This window comes from Nannobrachium achirus (assembly GCF_963921795.1).
Source record: "Nannobrachium achirus genome assembly, chromosome: 19".
NCBI classification, from domain to species: Eukaryota; Metazoa; Chordata; class Actinopteri; order Myctophiformes; family Myctophidae; genus Nannobrachium; species Nannobrachium achirus.
In genome coordinates this window covers 4,761,066-4,780,511 of record NC_137826.1, presented here as the reverse complement: position 1 = coordinate 4,780,511, position 19,446 = coordinate 4,761,066, and the positions used below count along the sequence as shown (strand labels likewise).

Genomic DNA, 19,446 nt, shown 5'->3' with positions numbered 1-19,446 from the left:
ACTTTCCAAAAATGTCCTCACTCTGTTGGTTAAAAACTATTTCCGTTGCTCACTAGGTAGTAAGAACGGGTACACACACACCTGTGTGTGTTCAGTAGGCATATTAGATTGAGTTTCAGGATTCCGATGCACATGTCACAATCTAAATCTAAACGACGCACACAGGGGCCACGACGACAGGAGGCGGGACGAGCGCAAGCGGCGCGAGCTGGAGCGCCACGGGAAAGGGGGTGTTGCCGGCGGAGGAGGTGGGGGCGGAGCCGGCGAGTACCACCGGGAGCGAGAGCGCCACGAGCGCCGCAGGGGAAGCCCCCCTCGGAGGCGGAGCTACAGCCGGAGCCGGAGTCGCAGCGGCAGCCGAGGGAAGAGCCGAGAGCGCGAGCACAGAGGAGGCAGAGGAGGTGAGACGCTCCCTTCTCTAGCCCATTTAGGCCTGAACACATTATGACGCAATATTTTATGCTTTTAACTATTGAAAAATAGCAGATATACAAGCTCACAGCGCGGCACCGAGTGCCGCGCTGCGAGCTTGTAGATCTGCTATTTTTGAAAAATCGTGAAAATTAGAATTTTGACCCGATTCTATAAGTGTCTTTTGAATCCTTCTAAGGTTTTTGGAAAAAACTATGTCGACAATCAGGCCAGCCATCGTCAAAGAAAAGGTCCTTTTCACTGTTCTTGAGAGACTACTATGTCAGTGGCTCTCAAACCTTTTTCATGTGAAGGACCCCCAAAATGATATTTATTTGGCCACGGACCCCCATTTCAAAATATCTAGTTCCAGGGACCACCCCAGAAGCAAAATTTGAGTTACAAACGTTCGCTTTGAAAATACATATATTCAAAGATGTGCACACATTTTCACGACTTTTTCAAAAAATAGCAGATCTACAAGCTCGCAGCGCGGCACTCGGTGCCGCGCTGTGAGCTTGTATATCTGCTATTTTTCAATAGTTAAAGCAGTCAATAATCCTAGGCCTAAATGGGCTAGCAGAGCCTGACACCTCAACCCCCACTGCACACTTTTCTTCATCTCGTTTTCTTTCTCTGGAGAAGTCTTGTGGCTTTGTGCAGCATTAGAGGTCTTTTTTTTTGTGTCCGAGGGGAGCACTGGACGCAAGCAGGTTGCATAGTGTTTGTTTTTTGTCTACGAGGTGTGCCATGCAGACCATGCTGAAGACTTATAACTGGGGAGTTGACAACATGGACTGGAATTGGGCCCGTTACCCACAAGGTTGTTGGTTCATCTAGCTGCTTTTGGCTTTGGTTTGTCCACCTCGCGTGGGTAGCGTAACGTTTAGTTGAGATCAGATGTGTATATGTATTTTGTTTTAGCTAGACATTTGTTGCTGTTTATCATTGAGCGTATCCACTTAAACTCTATATACAAGTTTGTTTTATGCTAATAGTGAAATATCTGCCCCTATCTGAGCTTGTAGATCTGCTATTTTTGTCCAAATGTTTGTCTGTTTTTGCTGATATAAGGTGACAATATTTGTCTCCTGTTAGGACCTGCCCAGAATAGGGACACTCGGGTTCATTTGGTTAATTAGCATCACAGTTTTGCCATAGCAACAAAAACAAATCGTATAAATGGTTTTCTGAGGTGCTCAAACTTCAAGGACCCTTAGAATTATATGTATTTGACCAAAGACCCCAATCTCAAAATACTTTGTTCCAGAGACTCTGAGAAAGAAAGATATGAATTATAAATGTTTGCTTTAAATATTCATTCATATTCAAAAATAGCAGATCTACAAGCTCTCAGTGCGGCACTCTGTGCTGCACTGTGAGCTTGTATATTTGCTATTTTCGTAATAGTTAGAGCATAAACTAATGGTTAAAGTGTGACAACAGATGAACTAAAACAAATTAGATCAGTTGTCTTGACGTCTCTCTCTCTGTGTGTGTGTGCTCCAGCAGACTTCAAGTCCAAGTTTGAGGCGGAGAGGAAGGACGCCTCCGGCGGCACCTCTGGCTCTCAGCCTCAGCCGCACCCCTCCCCCCTCCTCCCGACCCCCCAGCAGCACCCGTTCACCTCCCTCCCCTCGTCCTCCGCCGCGGGGGTCCCCGGCACCGGGGGCGTCCCCATATCCACCCTGGCCCACCTGCCGGACAGCACCACGGACAGCTGGTCCGGCTACTACGGCAACCAGAGGCAGCAAGACGGCGGCAAGGCGTTCATCAGCAACAAGGCCGCGTCGCTCAAACAGCGCTGTCGGGACTACGACGGTACAGGAAGCTCGCTGTTTGTTTTTTATGTGAACGTGTGTGCGTTTCATTTTAGGGGTTACTGTGTGGCAGGATGCAGCATGAATGACACCTGTACAGTTCACAACGTCATGCTAGCACACGCAAAAACCTTCAATGGCCACGTTTACATGCGCAATATTTATCAATTCAGAATGAACTCATTCCAAACAGAGATTCTGTTTACATGGAACCTGAATAAAAATATATTCCGGTTCAAACTGTTTATACCACCCCTCCAGACTGAGGTGTTTACATTAGCATTTTTATTCTGGAATATACCTGTGCATTTAAACGCAGCCACTGAAGCAAGCACACAACTAACATTACCTTCTTCTGTGTTTAGCTGTCAGAATGATGTTTGTTGTGGTTCTGCTGTGCCACTGCTGTGGTCCTTTGTTTAGACGGGTGCTAATGACCCCTGTTTAATGTTGTCCCTGTGCTGGGTCCCCAGCCACCCCTCCACAGGGACATACCAGTCACTTCATACTACATACATCTCCATTTGTTGTCTTGTCACTCTACAATCGGAGAGAAAATATTAATTTTAAAGAATTATAATGAAACATTACCATCTTAGATTATTCTAAATTTCAGCTCACTCACCTATAATAAGTTAAATTGTGATTTTAATTTATGAAGTCGTCTATGTGACATGAGTTGACATACACTTACAGGCAACTCTATTAGGTGCACCTGTGCATTAATGTTGCTTGTTGACACATAGTCCGCCCCTCCAAATAAAACAGCCAATCACGTGGCTGAAAAGAAGTATATAATGCATGCAGACAATCAGGGAGTTAATTTTCTGTTTGACTGCACACTAATTTAAGGGCAAGCTATGTACCGTAATTGCTGGACTATAAGCCGCACCTGAATATAAGCCGCACCTGCTAAATTTAGAACAAAAAACTTTTTTTTACATATATAAGCCGCACCTGACTATAAGCCGCAGGTGTCCTTCTTACTTCCTGCTAGAGCTCCCCTGGTGGCCGTTAGCTGTAGAAATCTATATATAAATCCTTGTTAAAGACCATTACAAAACTAACTAACTGGCCGTTAGCTGTAAAAATCTCTATATAAGCCGCACCGTTGTATAAGCCGCAGGGTTCAAAACATGGGGGAAAAAAGCCGCGGCTTATAGTCCGGCAATTACGGGTAAGCAACTATGAACGTGGTATGATTGTTGGTAAGACTTTGAATCAAGTATTAGTTTGTTTTTTCTTTTGATGAATCAAGTATTAGTTTGTTTTTTCTTTTGATCAATGTATAAGTCTTAATTAAATCCACTGTCATTCAAAAGATAAAAACGTACAACCGGGGTGAATACGTTATATACAGTACCAACTTTAAAATGCTAGAGGTACCTTGTTGTTTAAGTTAAGCCAGATATTGTCGTTCGGCCCCTAAATGTTTTAGGGGCTCAAACCTCGGAACAAGATGACGGTTATTTTGTTGCCGATTATGTGCTCAACAGTCCGTTCCCCCCTCTGCTTTTTCAGAGAAAGGTTTCTGTGTCCGCGGTGACCTTTGCCCTTTCGACCACGGCAACGACCCCCTTGTCGTCGACGACGTGACGCTGCCCGCCATGATCCCCTTCCCGCCTCCGCCCGTGGGGATGCCCCCCGCCGGGATGCCCCCACCCGCTGGGATGCCCCCCCCTGCCGGCATGCCCATGCCCCCCATCACAGAGCCCCCGCCCTCCCTCCGGATGCCCTCCATGCCCCACTACGGCCAGCCGCCTCCGCCCGGGGTCTTCCCGCTGACTGGTAAGCATTGGTTTAACATTGGTTATGGTTTCATGCACAGAAATACAATCCAAAAACAAATCAAACTAAATATATCCCAGCTACACGGGGTGTGTGTTCTTTTTTCTTTCTTTTTTGAGCGGTGGTAAACCGCTCCTAAGAGTGGCTGTGCGTGAGTCTGTAGCCACTTTTCCTCAGCGTTTTGCCATAGCAATGTGTTTTCCTCAGCGTTTTGCCATAGCAATATGTGTGTGCGCGTAGCCATATTACATCACATTACATCACCGATTATCTGTAGCCACTATCTGTAGCCACCTTTCCTCAGCGTTTTGCCATAGCAATGTGTTTTCCTCAGTGTTTTGCTATAGCAATATTTGTGTGTGTGTGTAGCCATATTACATCACCAATTATCTGTAGCCACTATCTGTAGCCACTTTTCCTCAGCGTTTTGCCATAGCAATGTGTTTTCCTCAGCGTTTTGCCGTGTGTGTGTGTGTGTGTGTGTGTGTGTGTGTGTGTGTGTGTGTGTGTGTGTGTGTGTGTGTGTGTGTGTGTGTGTGTGTGTGTGTGTGTGTGTGTGTGTGTGTGTGTGTGTGTGCGGCGCCATAATACATCACCAATTACATCCTAGACCTATATCCTAGTCTTTTTCCTCAGTGTTTTGCCATAGCAATGTGTGTGTAGCCTGTATCACATCACCAATTACCAATTGAAGACGTTATGCAAGCACAACCACCGCTCACTTCACATTGGGTGTGATTTTTTTCATAAATGGATGCCCTAAGTAGTTTTACAGCAGTGTTACACAAATAGTGGCAGAAATAGCCGTCCAACGGGCTCACAGCGAGTCGGATACAATTTCCGTTAATAGTACCAATTGCTATTATATACGTTTTATCGTTGATTAGTCATCTTTACAGCAAAGCACAGCTTGTAAGCATCGGGCATTCGTGGAATGAACAGCAAAAGGGCACAGCTAAACGCGTGGGTAGCGACCCCCAAAAGATTTGCTAAAATGGCCTGCAATACTGTTCTGCTGGCATTCACTCTCGTTTTGGGCTTCCCTGGCACTGAGAGTACAATTAAAAGTGTAATAATTGCCAATATGTGTTGTTTTTTTCTTTTCTTATTACTGTGGGAGAATGCAATCATTCAGTGCACCAAGCAGCAAAGGTGAATACCAACAGAATAGTATTGCAGGCCATTTTGGCAAAAAATAAATCGGGGCTCCACCCACACGTTTCTGGGGGTCCCTGGAACAAAACTATTTTGAGATGTGGGTCCGCGGCCAAATGCAGTTCGGGCGTCCTTCGACATGAAAAGGTTTGAGCGCCGCTGATATAGCAACATGCGTTTTTTTCTGAAAACTATTTAAAACTATTTAGAAGCCATTTTTTAAGTTTTAATTGCGTTATCGGTTGAGGCATCAGCTAAGGGCCCTTGTGTCTCCTTCAGGGCCCCCACTGATAGCCACCAGTGGGATAGACACCCCCACCCGCCAGTCGGCCATCACGGCCGCCGCTCCCATGGGACCGCCGGGCGTGGGGCTGCCGCCTCCTCCTCCTCCTCCTCCTCCTCCACCACCTCCTCCTCCTCCTCCTCTGTCTTCCTCGTCATCTGTGTCTCTGCTCCTTCGTCCCCAATATGTCCAGTCTGAATGTAAGCAGCGATGCTTTTCCTCTTCAGATTGAGACTCTGTGTGTCTTGGGGGGAGGCACTTGCCCCTCGTTTGTTATGTCTTTATTTTATTATTGTGTTCCTTCCGTGAAGTAGATCAGTGGTTCTCAAACCTTGACATTTGAAGGTCTCCCCTTAACCCATTTAGGCCTAGAATTAAAAGGATTCAAAAGACACTTATAGAATCGGGTCAAAATTCTAATGTTCACGACTTTTCAAAAATAGCAGATCTACGAGCTCGCAGCGCGGCACTCGGTGCCGCGCTGTGAGCTTGTATATCTGCTATTTTTCAATAGTTAAAGCATAAAATAATGATACACAAAATGTGTACCCGTTCTAAATGGGTTAACTTTGACAGTGTACAAATGGAACCAAAATGGTTCCATTTAGTACACTGTCAAAGTTACAGACTTGTAAGCGGGTCAATTTAGACCCCATAAAAGGAACCTAGGGGGTCCCTGAAATCCACTTTGAGAAACACTGAAGTAGATAATGTGTTATTTTTTATTTTTTTACAGGAGTCTTCTTTTCAGCACTACAAGCATGCTTTGGCCATTTCAGGTTGCAATTGCAGCGTTTGGCCAGAGGGTGGCGCCTTTTATTAACTTATGAGGGGGTGAAAGTTAGATAAGAGCAGTCTGTAAACTAGGAGAAAAAGAATAACTTCTTACCAAGTATGAGGCTCGTAGCTTTCTTAAGCATTTGATGCTGCGACAACAGAATAGTTAAAGCTGCAATGAATAACTCTTTTAGGGAATAAAATGTTAACGTTGACCTGGTAGAAAATGTCAATACAATTGAAAGAAAGAACTCCCGCACACTGTCTTCAAACGTGCAAAAGTTCCATTGGGATTAACAACATATTTTGGTCTGTTAGTTAGACCTTCATCAGGTTATCTTTTAGGCTACAATACAATATTACTAACACCGCTGCAGTAGCTGTAGTCTATTTGCTCTTCTATTGAGAAAAGTGCATCCTGCGGGTAGGACCACTACTGGCTGACAGAGTTTTTACAAGAAGGTGAAATTCACCTTCTCTACTGTTTGTGTAAAGAAAAATGTCGTATTCAGTCTTGTCAAACATCTGTGTGTGTGCGTCTGTCTCCATTAGACAACTACGACCTACAAGAGGGCTACAACCCCGAGTCTCCGGGTCTGACTGGAGCGGGTCGTAACCAGTACCGGCACTTCATCCCCCGGGTCCAGACCCAGCGCTCCAACCTGATCGGTCTCACCTCAGGAGACGGACAGAGCTCTAGAGGTAGGCATCATTATTGTAATGATGTAACGCACACAACATTTTATTTCAAACCACCTAGCCTAGACCAGTGGTTCTCAACCTTTTCAGGCCCAAAATAATCATATTTTACATTTTGTATAACACGGTTCTATTGTAGAATCTATTGAAAATAGCAGATCTACATGCTCACAACGCGCGTTGGGAGCATGTAGATTGGCTATTTTCTGATGCTGAAATGACTGACCACATGAACAACACTACTGTCCCTATTCTAGGCATTTCATTATACAGTAGGTGACCATTTGGTGAAAATATATTTTCGGGAAAGAGATTTAGTGTAAAAGCAGGGAACCAAATATGCGCCGCCGAGGCTCTGGTCAACTGTATACAGCTGTGTCTAAAACAATTGTACTTATATATTCTAGATACATTGCGATTGTATTGAAATATTCTAAACATTTATTTTTTGTAGAGCATACATGTAGCATGAAAATCTAAAATCCATATCTCAAAATATTGCAGTATTACACGAGACCACTCAAAACAAGGATTTATTTGTCAACATTCTGAAGTCAGAGTTGCTTGAAGTCCAGCGTGAAATTTCCGCGGTCGGTGATGATTTGGGATGAATCTGCTGCTTCCAATGTTTAGTTTCAGTCATTTGTGACTCGTGTTCATGTCCATCATCCAGCTGCCAACATCGTGATCCAGACAGAACCTGCGGTCGCCGCCAGCACCGCCCTCAGCAACACGTCGCACTTCAACACCGAGCAGGACAGCAGGAAGAGACCTATGGGAGCCGTTGTCACCGAGGGTCCGCCTGTTAAAAAACCCTGGATGGACAAGTAAGGACTCACCTCCACACAGGGCGGCGATATTAATTGTAGTTTGTGTTCAGTGGTCATGTCAAAAGGAGATCGCAGACCCCCATTGATGGAAGAACGATGGCTTCAATTTCAGCACGCTAACTTTCCAGAAAAAGAGAGGCTGCAGTTTCCGGTTGTGTTTTGTTCTCTGTGAAGCGGGTACACATTTTGTGTATCATTATTTTATGCTTTAACTATTGAAAAATAGCAGATATACAAGCTCACAGCGCGGCACCGAGTGCCGCGCTGCGAGCTCGTAGATCTGCTATTTTTGAAAAGTCGTGAACATTAGAATTTTGACCCGATTCTATAAGTGTCTTTTGAATCCTTCTAATTCTAGGCCTAAATGGGTTAAACATCAGCGATATACTGTACAAATGCAAGAACATTTGATGGTATACTTGTCCTTGTATGACTCTGCAAAAAATCAGCCCACGGCTCAGACTACACAGTTTGCACACTCTTAGCCACAGATCTAGATCCCATAGCGCTGACTGCAATTTCTAGTAACTACCCATGATGGCGATGATCGACATGATACAGGCTTCCCCTTTTCCTGCCGTTTTCTTTGTAAATTGTCTGCCAGCAAACCAAAAGATATCTGTACACTAACACTTATCTCTCTCTCGCTTTCGGTCTCTCTCTCTCTGTTTCTTAGGCCTAGCTTCAACAACCAACACAAGGGCAGCTTCCCTAAGAGGAACCACTACATCAACACCAAGTTGGAGGTGCGCAAGATCCCCCGCGAGCTCAACAACATCACCAAGCTCAACGAGCACTTCAGCAAGTTCGGCACCATCGTCAACATCCAGGTAACCTTCAGTGAAACCATGGAATACCGGTCTGTTCTCCCTCCCGGCCCGGCCGGCCGTTCGAATCGGGTGTCTTATCCGGCGGAACGGTACACGGTCTCTGCCTCACTGCCTGGTATTCCTAAACGTAACCTCTGTAAAACGGTTTAAACCTACATTTTCAATTTAATTGTAGTGGACTGAAAGTGGTGGAGTGCAGTGTTTGGCTCGCCTGGCTGTTAACTCTAAACTGTCCGACCCTAAACGTATTTCTCATCTTATCCTCCAATACAAATACAAGTATACACAAACCGCCCCACCGAGCAGTCAGCACGGTGAGCGTGAGGTCGGCGGAAAAGAATTAGGGCGAACGGATTGGTTACCAAACCATGCACCGTATCTTGACTTGGCAGTTAAGACTTGGATTGGATGATTGCTGCGTAGTGGTCGAGGCTAGATTATTAAAACCCACGTCTAGAATAGCGTTGGGTAAAGTTGTGTTTATGGGACGGGAAGAGGGAATAAAGAAGTGGAAATAAGAAATCTGCTCTCTGAAAAGTGACCTTCTCCTAGTCAGTTGACGATTCATGCGTTTCGTCCAAAATAGTCTTCATTGTCATCCTAATGAAGATCACACTTGATGAGGGTTTTTATAGTGGATGTGCTAGCTGTTTTTCTTTTAACGCGAAGAGCGAATATAACATGCAATTCGGGTCTTCAGACAGATTTCACACCCGTATTTCACATGGTTGAGTCAGCAGGGTTCCCCCAGAACAATCCACACATCCGTCCATTAGGGATGGGACGATACAAAAATGTCACGACCCAAAGAATTTCGATTTACGATATTATTTGCGACATTTATCCTGGGGCGGAACATTTGCCAAAGAAATAGCAGATCTACAAGCTCACAACACGTCGCGTTGTGAGCTTCTAGATCGTCTATTTCTTGGCAAAGAGATTTGGTAGAGTGAAAAAAAGACTATCAAGTATGTCATTTCGTTGTTTGTGTTACCAATTATATAGGGTTTAAGTGGTACCAGATATTATGCAGCTCGGCAAATAAAAGGTGAATAACTGAGGATAACTATACGATAACTTAACACATCTGGTGCCAACCCCGAGTTTCCCGAGTTTGTATTGGTACCACCCCTGTGCCAACCCCGAGTTTGGGCCGTTTTTGAAGATTTTTTTTTTTTTTTCTTTTTTTTTTTTTCAATTACAAAAAATGTATTAGGCATGATCGCGATCGCGAAATTGCATGTTTAACCCCCATACCAACCCCTTCTTTCAAACATGGCAGCCATGTTTGTTTACATCTGAAGAAAACATAATGGCTGCTAAATCATGAATGCCTGAACGGATTTCCAAGCTGACTTTTTTGTTTGAAAGCTGTGAACAGTGTGCACACACGTGGTGCATCATCTAGGCATGGGCGTGCACGATCCGTGCACTATAAATTACATGGAGGTCTATGGAGACCATGGCATCGCGGGACATTGAAGAGAAAAAATCATTGCAACATAAGTGTTAAAATCTCCACAATACGATTATGGTGTGTTTTTTTTTTATCACGATAAACGATAATAACGTTTATCGTCCCATCCCTACCGTCCATTCTATATGGAACGATCCAGATGTGCTACATCCCTGGAAATGTCCAGTTCTGTGGAGAAAAATGTGTTTTGTTTTGCCATGCGAATGCAAACACCGTCTCCCCCTTTTCTTTTTTCAGGTGGTGTTTGGTGGAGACCCCGAGGCGGCGCTGATCCAGTACACCGCCAACGAAGAGGCCAAGCGGGCCATCTCCAGCACCGAGGCCGTCCTCAACAACCGTTTCATCCGCGTCTACTGGCACCGCGAGGCCGGGGTGCTCAACACGGCGCCCCAGCAGCAGGAGCAGAGCCCCGGGGTGACTCTGGGAGGCGTGCCGGGCCCCAGCCTGGGACCACAGCACAGCAGCTTGCATAAGGTTGGTGCCTAGAATAATTTAATGCTTTAACTATTGAAAAATAGCAGATATACAAGCTCACAGCGCGGCACGCGCTGCGAGCTTGTAGATCTGCTATTTTTGAAAAATCAAGATAATTTTTTGCAAGTCTTTGAATATATATTTTTAAAAGCGAACATTTTGTAAAATCAAATATTTGCTTCTGGGTGGTCCCTGGAACATATTTTGAGGTGGGGGTCCACGGCCAAATACATGTAATTTTGAGGGTCCTCGACACGTTTTTCCAAAACCTGTAGAAGACACTTATAGAATCGGGTCAAAATATTCACTTTCACAAATGTTGAAGATTTTTTTTAAAAATAGCAGATGTACAAGCTCACAGCGCGACACTCGGTGCCGTGCTGTGAGCTTGTATAGCTGCTGTTTTTTAATAGTTAAAGCATAAAATATTGTTTAAAGTAATAATGCGTAATAATGCATTCCCGGAATGGGTTAAGCGCTATTTATACCTTGTTGCTTAATGATGTTTTTTGTGTGAAAATAGCCAATCCATTTTGGCCTTTTGCTTATGATGAACTCCAAAATGGGGACGCCAAGTTGAAAGCGATTTAGAAAACGCCACGTTTGGCTACTGCGATGAAAGAATAAATACCATTTCATGAATGAATTTCATTTAAACTTGCATATTTGTTGGATAAACATGAGCACCTGACATATTTGCCAAGTGCAAATATGTCTGTTCCGGTGTCTAGTTATGGAACCGTATAAAAAAAAATGTATTTGTATTTTAGGGGGGTCTGGCCAATGTGTGTCTGTGTCACAATCTCTCAAACTATTTGACCAATAGGTACCATATGTTTTACGCATGCCACACTGCTGTAGGCCACAGAAGTACCTATTATTACTACTGCTACTCATTTATTTTAATTTTTTTCATAACGTTTTATTTTTTATTTTGAATTTGTACTGTACATGAAATGCCAAGCTATCATACCACATCAAACCATTTGACCTACTTTATTTTCCTAAAGAACCCCTTTGGCTGCAGGGAGCAGAAAATGTACTAGTCAAAATGTACTTCTCATCCTCTACACATCCTCTACACTACACCATGATCACCTTTGTGTCCGTTCTCTGCAGGGGATCAAGCAACACAACCCGGCAGCTTACGTGTTGAACAAGACCATTCCCAAGCACCGGCTGATGGGAACGACGGGGGCCGCGGCTGCAAGCAAGCTGGACGGCCTGCACCCCAGCACGGACCCTGCCGCGGTATGACTCCTTTGTGCATGTGTCATTGGACTGGGACCTAGGTCAAACGACTCGTGTTGTTGTAAAACTGCAATCCCAGACCTTTTTTAACACATGGGCTGCCATTGTTTTGAAAATTCGATGTGCTGTAGAGAGACGCTGTTCACTTACGCTTTATTTTGAAGAGCCCCGGAAGCCACGTGCTGACAATTTTAAGGTTTGTTTGCATTCGGTCACAAAACTAAATTCCTAACCGTGGCCTATCGTCACAGCCCAGTGTCGCCGTGAAAAAGAGCGGCTCTCAGCCTTCTTGGCGTTCTGGAAGCAGATTCAGAGATAAAGCTGTTTCTTTGCATCAGCATCGAACCAGAACCAGTCTATGGAGAATAGACACTCCCATGATTCTGGCGGCCGAGTTGCATGATGGGATATATAGTGTTTTCGCTCACCAGCCTGTTACCGTATCATCATACATACAGTACAGAATATTGCAGTAATTAAAATAAGTACAGTAGTCAACTAAGTGGCCGAGGATGGTGGTTCTATGTGTCTTCGGTCTTTGTCTACAGTCCTTGACATTGCTCTAAAAATGTTGTCCCCTTCATATCTGTCTCCTAGGTGTCCACGTCGGCGTTGACGGCCACCCAGAAGGGCCCCTACGCCTCCATGGCCCACAAGTCCTCCAAGAGCCTGGGGAAGACGGGCAAAGCACTGGAAGCACAGGAGGCCCAGAGGAAAAAACAGGCACGTTCACGGGTGCTGGGGCTAACCCTTGGGCTCAATGAAAAAATAACATATTTTTTATTCTTTTATTACTGTGTTAGAGTTCTCGAATTCTTTCCAAACTTGACTATACCCGACCCGCAGCTTTCGGGCGGAGTAGGGCCTAATATGTATGCTAACTAGTCTGTAGGGCCTCGAGCCGACCCAGTTAGGGCCAGGCCTTAATTTTCAGGCCCATTGAGAACTAGATCAGATACTGGGTTTCCGGGCTCTCAATATTTCCCTTGATGCTTAGTAACCGCTAATAATAATAATAATAACTAGCCTACAGCCCCTTGGTGTGAAGCAGACAGACGCTTGTTGACGCCCATTTGTGATGTAAATCGCAAATAATAGCTGGAATTTATATAGCGCTTTTCTGAGTACTCAAAGTCGCTTTAGAATATTGTGTGTGTGTGTGTGTGTGTGTGTGTGTGTGTGTGAGAGACCTGCCAACCCATACGCATTTTGCGTAGTAAGCACGCATTTTTAGTCTCTGTACGCAGGTACGCAAACTCCTCTAACGGCTACGCATTATCGGGTGATGGTATTCACAACACATTCTGCATTGTGTTCGTTGTGTTGTGGGCCAAAGTGAGGCAAACATTTTTGCTCCATGCCGTGTAGTTCCTCCCAGGCACCACATGAATGGTGTGTGAATGGGGCGCATGGCGCTGGGGAGCACTAGAACGGAAGCGATGCTCGTTTTATCGACAGAAGAAGAATGATTGGCGGACTGTTTGTTTTGGTAATAGAGTTATAGAAGAAGGTTTTGGTTTAGTTCAGCATGCACGCATCTCACAGCGACGCAGACGAGTTATCGATCGGATACATAACGGCGATATTAATCAGATTAATGTATAAAGAAGATGATACGGAGAAGGGCCGTGGTGTTGCGCGAGTCGATGCACAGCGACTGTTCGCCCTGTAGTGCTGCCAACGAGTCTAACAGGTAATAAACTTTTAAAACCCTCCTCTGAGGTGAATTCACATGTCATAGCAGCCACGATGGTGAGAATTGGTGAAATCTTGTACTATGCCTAACCTAACCCTATCTGGCGACGCTGGTGAAACGAAACAACGAGCTGCTCCGGTCCGCCTGGAGTTATACTTCGTCATACGACGGTTTTGCAGCGAGCAACCAGTCGGAAAATGTCAAAACGTGTGACCCATCGAGTATGAATGAATGAATGAATTAGGCCTATGTGTATTGTCAAAAACATTAACAGTGAACACATTTATCACCTGTGAATATATGAATGACATTAATGGTCTATCAGTATCAACAATGAGTAGCCTACAGCCTATATGAATGAATATACAGACTAGGCTGTATGTGATCTATACACAATGTAGGCCTATATATCAATTAATGGATGGAATAGAAACCTACATGAGTTGAATACTTTCAACTTAATGCAAATCATGCACAGAAAGGTGGTTTTATTTAGGCTGCTCAATGAACAATGTTTAACAAAGACACAGGTAAATATTTAAAGGTAAATAGCCTACCTGACAATGTAAAGCTATTTTGCTATTTGAATAACATGATTATGTTGATGTATGTTCATTCATTAAGTCACTGGTGAGACTGTTTTGCTAGTCTATTGTTAACTAACTCTGAGCAAGTGCAGTTAGTATATTTTATTAAAGATTTGTCAACAATATTGCCAAAGCAACATTACTGTATTGCCTGGTAATACTAGGCTACTTTTTCTCCTGACCAAATGGCATTTTTATTTAAAAGGTTGTTCTAACATCTTGCCTCCTCCTATTAGTGTAAGTCAAGACATGCAATGTGCTACATTTCTGGTGTGAAATTTTGTTAACATAACTGTAAAGGTCCCACCCAAAAAGGTGCATGGAACCCCCCAAAATATACGCTGTTTTGTGCGGGAAAACAACAAAAATTGCAACGCGGGCGCTGCGCGGGCGCTGCGGGCGCCGCGCGGGCACTTCGTGCCCGCGCATGAGTACTCAAAAAAATTTGCCAGGGTTGGCAGGTCTGGTGTGTGTGTGTGTGTGTGTGTATTAGAAAAGAAAAACTAAGAAGATACAGTAAGAGCTAAAAGCAACAATAAAACGATAAAAACAAGAATAGGTCCAAGATCAGCTGGGGTGGGGTGCTATACACGCATCTGGTCTCTATAAGTGAAGACCATCTGAAACGCACTGCAGAGTAAGTGATCTTCAGGCAACCAGCGGTCAGCACCCTGGTGTTAATCTGATATTGATATCCTCCTAAACCACTCAGCCTGTTGTTGGTCCACTATGGATCATGGCACTTAATCTAATCTTGCACTTTGTCATCTGGATCAGGGTGTCTGCAAAAACTATGCGGGCACCCAGCTGTAATAATGCATTAGCCTTTTGTTGGGGTGTTGTGTAAATGTTAATTTAACGAAGCAGGGATGGCTGATCTACAAGCTTGTCAAGCGTTGTGAGCTTGGTAGGCCAAGCCAAGGGTCTTCAACAGGGGGTCCGGGACCCCTAGGGGGTCCTCATAGTTACTACAGGGGGGCCTCCTAATCTTTGTGTGATAGAAACTTTTTTTCTCCTTAGTTTTTTTATATTAACCACTTGAACCCCTAGTGTCCATATTCGGAGAACTTTAGCCAAAAATAACAGATCTACACGCTCACAACGCCTCGAGCTTGTAGATCGCCTATTTTCGGCATATAGTTTTGGTGTAGAGGGTGAAAAGAGCACACCAAGTACGGAATGAAAGGTCAAGTTTATTATGTATTGTAGGGCATTCACGAATAGTGATTTTTAGTATTCGAATTATTCGACCTCAAACGAATCGAATATTCGACAGAACTGTCCAAACTGTCAAATATTAAGTAAGCAAGAGGCGAACTTGCGAGGCGTTGCGAGCATGTAGATCTGCTATTTTCACAATATTTATCTGCAGAATCGAGTCACATTAAATGTAATACCTACAATTCCAAGTGCTTGTCAGGGTGGGGGTCCCCAGTTCAAATATGTTTATTTTGGGAACCACTGGTATAGAGCATTAACAAATTCATCCACCAGGGGCATTGACAACTCATTCTTATGACTTCCTATCTAGCCAAGTTTTATAAACTATATATTTTTTAAAGAGAAAACAAGCGAATATTCGACTTCGGTGAACAACGTCGAATAGTGACTTTGATATTCGAATATTTGGTGAATGCCCTAATGTATTGACGGTTCAAGTGGTTAAATAACTGAAAAAACAAATTGACATGAATCCAAAATACACAGATGATTGTGCTGTCAAACGATTAAACTATATGGAATCTATGAACAGGTTGTGAGGGTCCCTGCTTCATATCTCTCTCTCTACTAAGAGGTCCTTGGCCTGAAAACATTGAAGACCCCTGTGGTAGGCTATTTACTGGAGGAGCTTTGAGGGTGAAAAAAGGAGCTCCACCAAACATTACTGTGCACGTTGTTAAATTTCTGCATTTTATTTTGTCCAGGAGGCGATGAAGCTCCAGCAGGACATGAGGAAGAAGAAACAGGAGATGTTGAAGACCCAGATTGAGTGTCAGAAGGTGAGACAAACGTAGGCGGAAACACAGTCACAGTCGGTGCTACTTGAGAAGCAAAACGGAACAATGTACTTTAAAGGCCATATAGATCAGTGGTTCCCAAACTTTTCAGGTCGAGATCCAAAAGAGGTTAAGTGAAAATAACAGATCCACAAGTGCACACCGCATTGCAAGCTTGAAGATCAACTATTTTCACTACTTAAAAGCCGGCCGTACTTGCCCGTACTTGTCCGGACCACGCAATCAGCCGCTCGTACTTTCCCGTACTTTTATCATAAAAATGAAATTAATTATAATTAAAAAAAAAAAAACAGTCGCCGGTCGTGCTCTGTCTCTTTAAGAGAGCATCTCAAGGGGTAAAACGTCAGAGACGTGATGACGTTGTCACGGCCCCTTGGCCTGGCCTTAGGGCCTGTGTTAGCCTATGCATGGGGGAACTCTGTACTTCTGCTTCTCCCCACAGAGCCATGGGTGTCGGCCAATGAGGTGGCTGATTGGGGCATTGGGAGCACCTGGCCAGTACTCCTTGGAGCCCTATAAAGCCACCATGGCACCCTCATTCTCTCTCTCCCTCTCATGACGACAGCACCTATTGTTTTACCTTATGCTTAGTTTATACACCTTACAACACCCCACACTACACTCACCACACATCCATACATTGCTGACACCACTGATTACTGACTAACACACCTCAAACTCTTGTACATTATCATTTATACCATATGTTAATAAATTATTGTTATACTTTAAAAGCCACTGCCTCGTGTCCTCCTCGATTTGTCATGGCCTAAGAGCCAGGTTGTGACAAATTGGGGGCTCGTGCCGTTCGTGAAAAGTTGGAACTCGGGTTGGCCGTGACATTTGTGACAGGTAAAGTAATCTTCCTGTTTTGTTTGGTGCTTTTTGGCATTTTTAGTCACGGCATTAGGAGGAGGCGCTTGGTAGTGGCTGTTTGATTAAATTTAGTTAACAATTTGGGTTTTGAATAAGTTGAGTTTGAGTTTGTTTGAGTTATTTGAGGATAAGTAAAAGTAATCTAAGTAAAAGTAATCTAAGTAATTGTTTGGGTAAATACAATTATTTTTGGTTTTCTTTTTTTGGTTTTTGGTTTGTGCTGTCTATCAGTTACCGTGTGGTAATTGGGACAGGTGGGGCAGGTGTGTCTGGTACAGTCTGAGGGGCGGTACTCCCCACCCATGTAGGTCAGAGGTGTTACCCGCAGGGGGACGCACTGTTTTTTTTGTTTGAATATTGTATTTTGTTAGACTCGGTCCCACACAAGATGGGATTGGGTGGTGACCACCGAGATTGCCATGGAGGTGTGGTTACTCGGGAGGCCCACTGAAGACCTAGGGCAAGTTGTGTTAGTTTAGTTTGGTTTAGGCAGTTGAGGTAGGGGGAGTGCCGCTCCTGTAGGCGCACCTGTCTCACCTGTCCTAACGAGACAGAGGGGGAGCATTTGTTCCAGGTTGGAATTTGTTTTTCTATTTATTAACAAATAGTAATTTGCTCTTTAAAAATTAACTACACAATACCTTGAAAATAAGTAGGTCACATTTTGGTTGTCTTTTGACCAGTTTGAACTTTGAAAATGTCTCAGATTGAGGACTTTGTTTCATCTCCATGTGAAGAAACCTTAGATGATTTCACTAAGGACCAGCTACTGGGAGTAGCTGATCACTTTAAGATTGAAATTACAGACAGAAGGTTAAAGGAGCGTGTAAAGTCTATTTTGATCGCTAACTTAAAGGACAAGGGGATTCTAGAAGAGTCTGTAGTTGAGGAAGAGGATGAGGAAACATTAACTGAACCAGTGACCATGCCTAAAATGCCCACTATGCAATTTACTTTTGAGCAACAGAAAGAGTTGCTTTTGTTGCAGGCAGAGGGGAGGAATAATCAGTTGGAGAAAGAGTTACAGGTAGGGAGGCTAAAAGTAGAGCAGTCTAGACTGGAGATTGAACGTGCAAAGCTTGAGCTAATAAAAGAAGGTAAACTCACTGCTGGGGATTTATCTGGTGGTAGGGCAACGCCCTCGGGATCTCAAACTCACGATTTTGACATTTTCAGTAACTTGCGCCTAGTGCCCAAGTTTAACGAAAAGGACCCGGAGACTTTCTTTTCCATGTTTGAACGTGTAGCCGATGTACGTAAATGGCCAGAGTCTGCCCGCACGTTAATGCTGCAATGTGTGTTAACAGGCAAGGCACAGGAGGCCTACTCATGTCTAAGTCCTGCTGACAGTCAGAAATACCAAGTGGTTAAGTCTACAGTATTGAAGGCCTTTGAACTTGTTCCTGAAGCCTATCGCCAACGTTTTCGGACGTGGCGAAAAATTGAGAACAAGACTCACCTAGAGTTTGCACGCGATTTGTCATGCTATTTCGCCCGCTGGTGTGCCGCCTTGGAAGTTAAGGACTTTGAAGGGTTGTGTGACCTTATAGTCCTCGAACAGTTCAAGAACACATTGCCTGAACATATTGCCACTTACATCAGTGATCGAAAGGTGAAAACTGCTGCTGAAGCTGCTGCTTTGGCAGATGAATATGTGTTGACACACAGGCGCTCTTCTGGGGAGCGACGCTCCTTTGTCCAGTCCCGTGCTGGCAATGAGAGTGTCGAAATGGGCTCTCCAGGTAGTTCAGGCATGGCGGTTACACCGGAGGCGAACCCTGGTCATGGCACGCGTGAGGAGAAAGTATGTAACTTCTGTCATAGGAAAGGCCATTGGAAAGTTGACTGTTACGCTCTAAAAGCAAAGACTATGTCTACCTCTCCCTCTGCGAAAGGTGCGGCTATGGCTGTGCCTGCGCCAAGCTTGGAGGAGGTACAGGTTAAGGGAGTCAAAGGGTCAAAATGTGGAATATCAAAATGTCAAAATCTTGAGGTTGATGCGTCCTACAGGCCGTTCATCAGTGCAGGCTTTGTGTCACTTGTAGGAAGTAATGTTAAAGTGCCAGTAAATATACTACGTGACACAGCAGCACACGATACATTTATGGAGGCATCAGTGTTACCATTTACTAAGGAGAGTGCTACAGGGTCCTCTATTCCTGTGTTGGGGATGGGTTTAACTGTCCTCGATGTTCCTGTTCACAACATCATGCTCTATTCCAATCTCTTCCAGGGTCTGACAGGTGTGGCTGTGCGTCCCGCTTTACCTGTGGCAGGGGTGAATGTGATCTTGGGTAATGGGTTGGCTGGTGCACGTGTGTGGACGGATGTGCCACCACCTTTAGTAGTGGACGAGGTGCCTTTGCTAAAACCTGAGGAGAGTGAAACCGAGGTTCCTGATGTGGTCACAGCTGATGCAGTGACGCATGCCATGTTCTGTGGTAATTCTGAAGCAATTGAGTGTGACCTTGGGA

General features: G+C 44.4%; 1 protein-coding gene across 1 annotated transcript in view; it reads left to right on the top strand.

Moving 5' to 3' along the window:
- rbm27 (RNA binding motif protein 27) overlaps window positions 1-19,446 on the top strand; it is a 48,904-nt gene that overhangs the window by 10,321 nt on the left and 19,137 nt on the right. The window contains exons 5-15 of the mRNA XM_080749884.1: window positions 166-401; window positions 1,921-2,232; window positions 3,753-4,019; window positions 5,454-5,657; window positions 6,787-6,936; window positions 7,607-7,760; window positions 8,440-8,593; window positions 10,308-10,544; window positions 11,664-11,795; window positions 12,393-12,518; window positions 16,004-16,078. Of these exons, the coding sequence (XP_080606010.1) occupies window positions 166-401; window positions 1,921-2,232; window positions 3,753-4,019; window positions 5,454-5,657; window positions 6,787-6,936; window positions 7,607-7,760; window positions 8,440-8,593; window positions 10,308-10,544; window positions 11,664-11,795; window positions 12,393-12,518; window positions 16,004-16,078 (2,047 nt within the window). The remainder of the gene's footprint in view (window positions 1-165; window positions 402-1,920; window positions 2,233-3,752; window positions 4,020-5,453; window positions 5,658-6,786; window positions 6,937-7,606; window positions 7,761-8,439; window positions 8,594-10,307; window positions 10,545-11,663; window positions 11,796-12,392; window positions 12,519-16,003; window positions 16,079-19,446) is intronic.